We start from the raw sequence: 8,923 nt of genomic DNA, 5'->3' as shown, positions 1-8,923 counted from the left end.
TCAGAAAGGTTTCCCTTCTCTACTGAGGGGTGAGGGAGAGGGCTTTGGACAAGGAGCAGCCCGAGGCTACGAGGGGAAACTGAGGCTACTCCGGGTCCTAGTGGGGGAGGGGAGGGGAGGGCCTGGGAGAAGCTCCCTAGGGCTCCGTCCCATGGGGGAGGGGTGACTTATTTCGGACCTCGACCCACTCCCTAGAGGCGATGGGCGGGGAGGGAGGGGGAAGAGGAAGGGAAAGGACTACATAAAGGAGAGGAGGGGCAAGGGATGTACGGGGCGGGGCGTCGCGGGGATAGGAGGGGACGGAATGGACGGGGCGGGACTTCCCTGCCCCCATTCCTGCCCCCCTCACGGACCCGCCGGCCCGCGGCCAGTACCCGGAGCCGGAGCGGGCCGGCGGAGGCGGGAGGAAGCGGGGCCATGCCTGGGCCCCCCCGGGCCTGCCGGCTCCGCGACCTGCTGCTGACGGCGCTCGGCACGGGCGCCTTCGTGCTGGACCTGGGCGCCGACGTGTGGGCCGCGGGCCAGTACGCGCGGCAGGGCCGCCTGCTGTGGGCCGCGCTGCAGCTGGCCACGCTGGGCCTCGCCTCGGCCGTCCTGCAGCTCTTCAGCTGGGCCTGGTACCGCGGAGACCCCGCCGACCTGCACCCGGGCCTGCCCCGGGGCCGCCGCCTGGCGCTGCTGCACCTCCTGCACCTGGGCTACCTGCATAGGCAAGTCCCCGCCGCTGCCCAGCCTCAGGTTCCTTCTGTCACGTGACGCCGGGGGGAGGCTGTGACACTGGGCCCTTGTCCCGTCTGGGCGGGCGAGGAGAGGGCACGGGCCCTGACCGAGCGCCCACATGTGCTCAATAACCCAGAGTAGCCGCTGTTAGGATCCCCACTCCACATGGAGGAGACCGAGGCGGACTTTCCCAGGGTCACACAGCCACAAACTGTCGGAGGCTGGATTTGAACTCGGGACTTCCTGACTTCAGGTTTAGCACTGCCCATTGCCCTGCCCAGCTGCCCGCCACTGAAACTCTTAGTATTGCTACCGCCGTTACTACTACTTACTACTACCACTACCACTACTACTATTACAACTCCTTATTTACCACTACTCCTACTGCCACTATTCCCTCCACTACAACTTCCTACTACCACTAACCATAACCACCACTACTACCGGCTCCAGTCCAGAGCTGGGACTGATATGTGCCAGAGGCGCCTCTGTCCTAACCCTGGTAAGCTGCCCCCATCCCCCAGCTCTGAACTCTGTCTATCCTTTTTTTTTTTTTTTTTTTGCTAAAGCTGTTGGGGTTAAGTGACTTGCCCAGGGTCACGCAGCCAGGAAGTGTTAAGCGATCTAAGTCTTTAGCTTAGATTAGATAAAGTATTTAAGCCCTAGGAATTAAAATGCTAGCGGAAGCTAGTTTCCCTCTGGGAAGAGCTTGGGATGCGGGAGGAAGGGAGGCAGAGAAGTGGAGACCTGAAGAAATGTCGGGCCGCCTTCCTGTCTCTCTGTCAGTCATCTATTTTCTCCCAGTCCCCTCAGAAGTAAGAGGGCTTGCCCACGTTCCTCCCCAACCAGCACCTGTCGGCCAGAACTGTAAGGTCAGTTGTCTTGCTCCACTCTCCCAAGCTGCCTCTCACTATAGAAATGCCAGTTATGACGGTCATGGCATGTTAAAGCTGGAACAGCCCTCTGGGATCCTCATCCACCACTTTGCAAGAGGTAGTCGGAGGAGGGACTTTGTGAGTGTCCAGTGACCCATTGCTTGTGGCTTAGACATTGTTTCCAGGAGTGGGCAGTGACTGGCTGCCAAGCCTAGGCATTCTCAGCCTTCCGTTTGTTACTGGGTGAGGTCTGTAAGACTAGAGAAATGTCATTCTTCCAGCTCAGTGCAGTCATCAAGTGCCCTTGGGAGCAAAGATGGTGGAATTAAAACAAAAAAAGTGACAGTCTCTCTCGTCTGTGATGTTGCCAGGGACCAGAACGTTTTATTTGTGGACTTTTACTCAAATTCACTTCTTCAGCCCCTGGAGTAGATGGACACATTTTTTGAAAGTTCTCATAATTTTAAACAACAGGTTCAAGGTCCTGTTCTCTTCATTTGTTCTGTGATGGAGGGCAAATCTTCTCAGAGGTTTCAGTTTCTTTACCTCAGAAATAGGGTTGTAATACCTGTCCCATGTCTCAGATAGGACTCAGGAGTGGTAGATCCTTGTGAAGGGCCCAGTACACAAAAGGCTCTTAATAAATACTTGTTGGTTTTGAATTGAAGAGCCCTCCCCGCTTCATGAGTGTAGGCCTCTGTTGAAATTCAAACCTTTGCCTTTTTGACTGAAAACATGTGCATAAATGTTAACAAAACCAAAGTAAGGAGCTGCCCATTTGCTCTGTCTCCTTCCCATGGCTTTGATGATGGGTTACCTTTCTTTTGTTTTCAAAATAGGCCTGGAAAAACCACCAAAACTCAGGGTAAATCAAGGCTGGGGACGGAAGTTAAGGATTACAAAAAAAACTTTGGTATTTAACTCAATAGATTTTTTTTTCAAACCTATATTTTATGTAACCCAATTTTGAGCTCCAGTAGTAGGACAAAGGTGTGATAGGTGTGCAGACTGCCAGAGTGAAGGCAGGTAGCAGAGCATCCTAGAATTACAGATGAAGGGACCTTAGAGGTCATTCTCTTCCCCTTCCTTTTAGACTAGACAAAGTTATTAAACTCATACTGTGCGCCGGGCACTGCTAAACCACTGGGTACGTAAGCAAAAAAAAAACAAGGTCTATCCCCTCTTGGAGACTGCCTCTATGACAGGGGTAGAAAATTAGTCCAGATAGTCTGCAGAAGGGGTGGAGACTTAGTGGCTAGAACCGATGACTGTATGATCTGTAAAGGGAGATAGTTGGACCTGCTGACCCCTAAAGGGCCTTCCAGCTCCAGATCTTCAATCTTAATATGGAAGGCAGAATTGGAATCTAGGTCTTTCTGACCCCAAGGTCTGTGTTCCACCCCCCTGCCAAACTGTATTGTTCTGTTTTCTCTGCCAAAGAGAACCATTTTTGCCTGGAAAGGACAAGACAGAAGCACTCAAAGTCATAAGGACTGGATAAGTTCAGGTGACCAGGTCCAAAAACTGCTTCCTGTTGGACAAGCTGTAGTCCCGTGGCCTTAACCTTTGTTCCTGTCCACAGAACTTCCTGTTAGAGGGATGCTTAGTGAAGGGCTTGGTCCAGTGAGCCAGCATGGCCTTATTTAGAAGGCACCTCATTTTTCTTAATGGGGGCTGGGGAGTGCTGTAGATAGAGCATTTTCCCATTGTACTGTGTCGTACTGTTCCTGTGGAGGAGGTGCAGTGATGTGGCCTAAACTGAAACAGTTCTGTAGTTTGGGAGCTGCTTGGATGATTCGGTGTCCACTTGGAAGGAGCGGGCCAGAATTTGTGTATTTGTACCCCTGGCACTTAGCACAGTGCCTGGCACATGGGGAGCCCCTAATAACTGTTGGCTGACTGCTTAGCTTGTGATGCCATTTTTATCAGTAACTTGACTAAAGACACAGATGGTATCCTTGTCAAATCTGCAGACAGTACAAAGCTGGGACAAAAGACAGATTTGGGACCTCCCAGGTTTTGTCTTTCTATCCCTGGTGCCATGTACATAGTAGGCACTTACTAAATGACTGCTGAATTCTGGCAGGTTAGAATCTGAGACCAAACTTAATGAGATGAAATTTAAAAGGGACAAAAGTGGAACCTGACACATTTGGGCTTAGTAAATCAACCCCACATATACAAGATGGGAAATACAAAGCAAAATAGCACTTCATTTGGAAAAGGTCCGGGTTTTGGTGAACTGCAAGCTCAACGTGAGTCAATTATTGCTATAGGATTGGTGAAATCCAAAGTAGGTGAAGCCCTTAGCGTAGACTCAGATCCTAGGGTCCTCAAGCAGAGAATGATACAAAGTGGGCTGAAAGGGGGTTATCAACCTGGATCAGGCCATGCAGCTGGGGTCTGTAACCCCAAGCCTCCTCCCATGGTGTATTTGGGTGCTGGAATGAGGGGGCTTTTGCTCGGGAAAGACGGGACTAATTCTGGCCCTGTGGGTGCCCTGCCAGGTGTGTCCAGGCCCTGAAAGTGGGATTTGCCCTGTGGAGGCAGGAGGAGCCGGCTGAGATTGACCTGGACTATGCCAACTTCATTTCCATGGACATCAGTATGTTGCGGCTCTTCGAGACCTTCCTGGAGGCCACACCGCAGCTAATCCTGGTGCTCCACGTCACCCTGTGCACGGGCAAAGTGGAATACTATCAGTGTGAGTGCTGACCCAGAACCCTCCGGGGCTGGGGGTGTGGGGTGTAGGAGGGAGGCAGCCCCAGGCCCAGGAGGCGGCAGGTGCATGTTTCAGGACTGGAGAAAATGTCCCAAAGGATCCTAGTGTTTTGGCTTTTCCCCTTGGAGGCCAAGGGGATTTTGTCTCTTTTAGGTAGATGAAGATCTCAGGGCCTCAGGTTAGAAAGGATACATCCTGTCCAAATTTGGGCTTGGAAGGGATTGGGAGGTTGGATTCCAGGCGAGCATGATTAGTGGACTTGGATGGGGGGCAAAGGTCTGATCCTGTGTGGCAGCAGCAGCCAGAATCTGGGTTTCCCAGGTAGTGGAGATTTTGCTCCTTGCGTGATCTTGGATAAGCCCGTTTCCTATGGTAAGGATGAAGCAAAAGCCCCCTTGTTCCCCATAGCTAAATACTCCCTGCCAAGAATGGGGGCCTTGAAGAAGGGCATTTGTGAAATGTTGGGGTTCAAGGACCCATATTGTGGGAAGGGAAAGAGAAGTAGTTCCTCTGTGCTGCTCTATAAAGATAGAAAGCAAACAGCCCCTACTCTCTGAAAGTTTACATTCTGCTGAAGGAAACACAAAACATATACATATTTGTGTCTATACATAGTCATACACACTGTGTGTACACATTCATATTGTATCTATGTATACTGTGTATATGTGAATGTGTATATATATATATACATATATATATATATATACACACTGTATGTGTATATATACTTAGTATACATATACATAATATACATACACACACATATACATATATAAAATATATATATATATATTAAAGATATAGGAGTGTCTCAAGTCTTACTGCATTTAATAGCTTAAAGTTGCACTAAGACTTTTAGAATACCCTGTACACAGAATAAAAAACAGTAGTTTTTAGTTTTTTAGCTGGGTAGATCAAGAACGCTGTCAGTGAAATGTATGATCTGAGCTGAGCTTTGAAGATAACCAGAATGCGATTCCTCCTAGGGGAGGGTGTACCATTTAGATCATGTGGCACAGTCTGGGCAAAGGCTTAGAGTCAGGAGCTGGGCTCTGGAGGATGGCTTAGTGTAGGGAAAAACCTGAGGCAGGAGGACCACTGGATGCTAGAAAAGATGGCCAAGGCTCAGGCCATCCGTGTGAGGAGAGCGGACAGGCAGGGAAGAAATGGGCAGAGATGGGAAGACAAGGGGGAGTGATTTGACAACTGAGTGGCTGTGTGGGGAGAGGGAGGAACAGGGATGATGCTGGGGCAAACACGGGCAATAGGAAGGACCAAAGTCCGGAAGTTCAGGAGAGGGATGGTTTGGGAGGAAAGCAAATGACCCTGGCTTCCTTGGGGAGACTCAGATGTCCCTACAACATCCCAATAGAAGAAAACGGCCTCAGCCCCTCCTCCCGCCAGCACTCTTGTTCAAGCACAGACAGGCCTGACCATGTCACTCTGCTCCTCAGCAAAGCTTCATGGCTCCCCAGTGCCTCGAGAAAGAACTGCTCCTTTTGACATTTAAGGCCTTAGACCTTTGCCCTCCTTCCCCTCCTTGTCCTCACTGCTCCTTCCTTCCATTTCCCACCTCGGGCATTTTCCCTGCTGGGCCCCATGCCTGGAATGCCCACCCACAAGTCCTGTTAAAATTCAGCCTTCTGCAGGAAGCCATTCTTCGTCCTCCTTAATCTCAGTACCTTCCCCTGAGACCCCCAATCGTGGTGAAATTTTCCTTGTCTGTGTTGTTTGCATGTTTCTCATGCATTAATTAGACTGTGAGCTCCTTGACAGCAGTGACTGGTAGGCTTTGTGTCCCCAGGATTTTGCACATAGTAGGAGCCTAATAAATGCTCACTGAGGTAAGCTGGTGAGGTCAGGAGGTGGATCCATAACCCTCAGGGATAATTTCTACAAACATAATTCTACAGAAACGATGAGAAGTGAGTGTTCATGGTGTGAAGGTGACCCAGACCTGCCAGGCTGGATGGGCTCTGTGGGGCAGACCTAGGGCCGTGGGAGCCCAGACATCTGGGCTGTATTCATAGGCTTGACCTTTAAAATGGGTCAACAAGTGTCTGGGAAGCTAAAGAGAGCATGGGCTGGGCAGAGAGGAACATGATGAGCCTGGGCTCACCAGCATACCCCCAGGGGCTCGAGGGCCTGGGCCTACCAGGGTTGTGAGAAAATCCAGGTCTGGCCTATCAGGCTCACTGGCACATCCTCGGGTCCGCCAGGGCCTAGGCCTACCAGGGTTACCAGCCTACCAGGCACACTGAGGTTTTTCCTGCAGACGGCAGAATTTTTGGTCCCAGTAAATAATAAACATTTGTCTCCAAAAGCCCAAAGGGGTTGGCTGCTCCTTGGAAAGAGGCCCTGCGCTCAGGAAAGCCCTTCTCTCTTGTTGAAGTTGCAGCACTAGGTCAGGGTCTGGAGTAGGAAGGGACAAGAGTGTCCAGAGCCAAGGTTCCCAAACTGGGCAGCCTGCAGCCAGCTCTCAGGGCAGAGGAATACTGCACATTTTGAGGTCGTTATTTTGGTTCATGGACACCATGAAAAAAAATGTGTCATTTAGTTGTGTGGAAGAACCTTGAGGAGGCCCTCTGCCCTGTCCCAGACCTCCTGCCTCATCTTCCTTCCAGCCCCAAGGTAGGCCTAGGAAAGCTGGGACTGAGGTAGACCCTTCACCTCGAAATGATCCTGCTTTGGCCCTCACAGGGTCACAGTCCCCAGGGGACAGGTCTGTGGAAAATTTCCTTGGCTGAGTGGGCACAGCCAGTGCAGGGCAGGACTCTCTTGGGAACGGGCCGGTCTCATTTCGAGGCTCTCCGGGCAGAGGCCGGTGCTGAGACGTGGGCCGTGCCCTCTGGGGGCGCCGCGAGACTCAGGGCGCCTTTATGCTTTGCAGGGCTGGGCATCGGTACCTCCTTTGTCTGCATCGCGTGGGCCCTGCTGGATTATTACCGGGCCCTCCGGAGCTGCCTCCCCAGCAAGCCTTCCCCGGGCTACCTCCCTTCTGCCGTCTATTTCCTCTGGAACCTGCTGCTGCTGTGGCCCCGGATCGTGGCGCTGGCCCTCTTCTCCACCGTCTGGCCCAAGTACATCGCCCTCCACTTCCTGACCCTCTGGGGGGTCCTGCTGCTCTGGGTGTGGCTGCAGAACACAGACTTCATGGCGGGCGCCGCGTCCGAGTGGCTGTTCCGGGGCACCGTGGCCGTCATCCTCTACTTCTCCTGGTTCAACGTGTCAGAAGGGAGCACCCTGAGCCGCGGTGTCATCCACTTTGGCTTCCTGGTGACGGACAGCGCCTTCCTGGGCGGCACCTGGCTGGCCCACAACGTCCCGCTCCCCAGCCCTTCCCTGCTGTCGGGGCTGCTCCCCGGGGCCGCGCTGTCCTTCCTGCTGGGCCTGGGGCTGCGTGGCGCCTACTACCAGTGGCTGCACCCCAGCCGCCCAGTGGTGGCCTTGGATGAGGGTGACGGGAGCCGCAGCTTCGCCCTCCAGGACTGGCACCAGAACAGGAGGATGGCCAAACTCGCTCAGTGCTTCTTCCCCAGGGCTGCCCCGGCCAAGAGTGAGGAAGTGAACGGCGTCCACTGAGCCGGGACGGGCCCAGTCTGGGAAGGTGGGAAGGGGCACGGGGCAGGCCTGGCCAGGGGGCCTTCCTGAAGGTGGCCTCTGGCTTCTCCTTGGAGATGGGAGAAGTGTCTGAGGCCTCTAGGGCCGTGGGACTCGGGAAGGCAGATGAGGGGAAGACGGTCCTCCTGGTGTCCCCTCCCCCCGCTCTTAGGTCAGCACCTCCCATAGTCAGTGGTGTTCCTGGCCAAGCTTCTGGAGCGGGGGAGGGTGTGCCTGGGCAGTGCCCATGGCTGGCCATGCCTCCTCCTACTGGAACCGGGAAGGGCCAACCATCAGTGTCAATCCAAGTGCCTGTGAGCCTCTCACCACGACCAACGTGCTGCGCTCCTCCTTCCTGGAGGATTGTTTGTGAGGAAGGAGACGCTTGTTCTTTGTCCCTTCTGCCCGGGTGGGAGGGAAGAGATGTTACTTGTGTTCGGGAGAGTCTGTTGTTCAGTGTTGTGGTTTTATTAAAACTTCTGAAATTGGCCCTGCTTCTTTGTATCAGACCAGTCCGAGGCAACCCTCAGCTGCGGGCTCTGACCTTCCGGACACCGATCTGGGACAGACGCCGGCAGGCAGAAACACGTAGCGTAGTCCTCTCCACCGGGGAGCAGGCCACAGAGGCTGTTTTGGGGTGTGGGAGACAGTCTCCCGGCTGGGCCGGACACCTGGCTCTGGCACCCCAGGCCTGCATCCCATCCCGCAGAATTGAGGCCTAAAAGAGGAAGTCCGGCCTGGGTGCTGCCACGGCCCCTGCTGCAGATGGGCCACAGAGGTGACCGCTGTCACCTTCACCCACAGAGGCAGTGGCTGGTTTGGCACCCACATTCCCTCAGCAGAGAGCCTTTTGTCACTGCCATTTGGGGACCCCTCTGCTCTGGTCCCCAGGCCCTAACACTGTTCCCTCCAGGAGTTTGTCCAGCCTGGGAAGACCACTGGCTCTACAGACCAATGTATCATTCTTTGAAGACAGCAATCTGGCATCTTGTCTAGAGAAAGG

At 53.4% G+C, this 8,923-nt stretch overlaps 1 protein-coding gene across 1 annotated transcript; it reads left to right on the top strand.

Annotated features, from left to right (window-relative positions):
- Positions 1-318: 318 nt before the first annotated feature.
- XKR8 (XK related 8) lies at positions 319-8,407 on the top strand. The gene is made up of 3 exons (XM_074305630.1): positions 319-710; positions 4,103-4,299; positions 7,211-8,407. The coding sequence occupies exons 1-3, from the start codon at positions 418-420 to the stop codon at positions 7,900-7,902; spliced, it is 1,182 nt and encodes a 393-aa protein (XP_074161731.1). The 5' UTR covers positions 319-417; the 3' UTR covers positions 7,903-8,407.
- The last annotated feature ends 516 nt before the right edge of the window (positions 8,408-8,923 follow it).

Source organism: Sminthopsis crassicaudata, chromosome 3, assembly GCF_048593235.1.
Source record: "Sminthopsis crassicaudata isolate SCR6 chromosome 3, ASM4859323v1, whole genome shotgun sequence".
NCBI classification, from domain to species: domain Eukaryota; kingdom Metazoa; phylum Chordata; class Mammalia; order Dasyuromorphia; family Dasyuridae; genus Sminthopsis; species Sminthopsis crassicaudata.
Note: the sequence above shows the minus strand (reverse complement) of the source record. Positions and strands in the feature narration are given on the sequence as shown.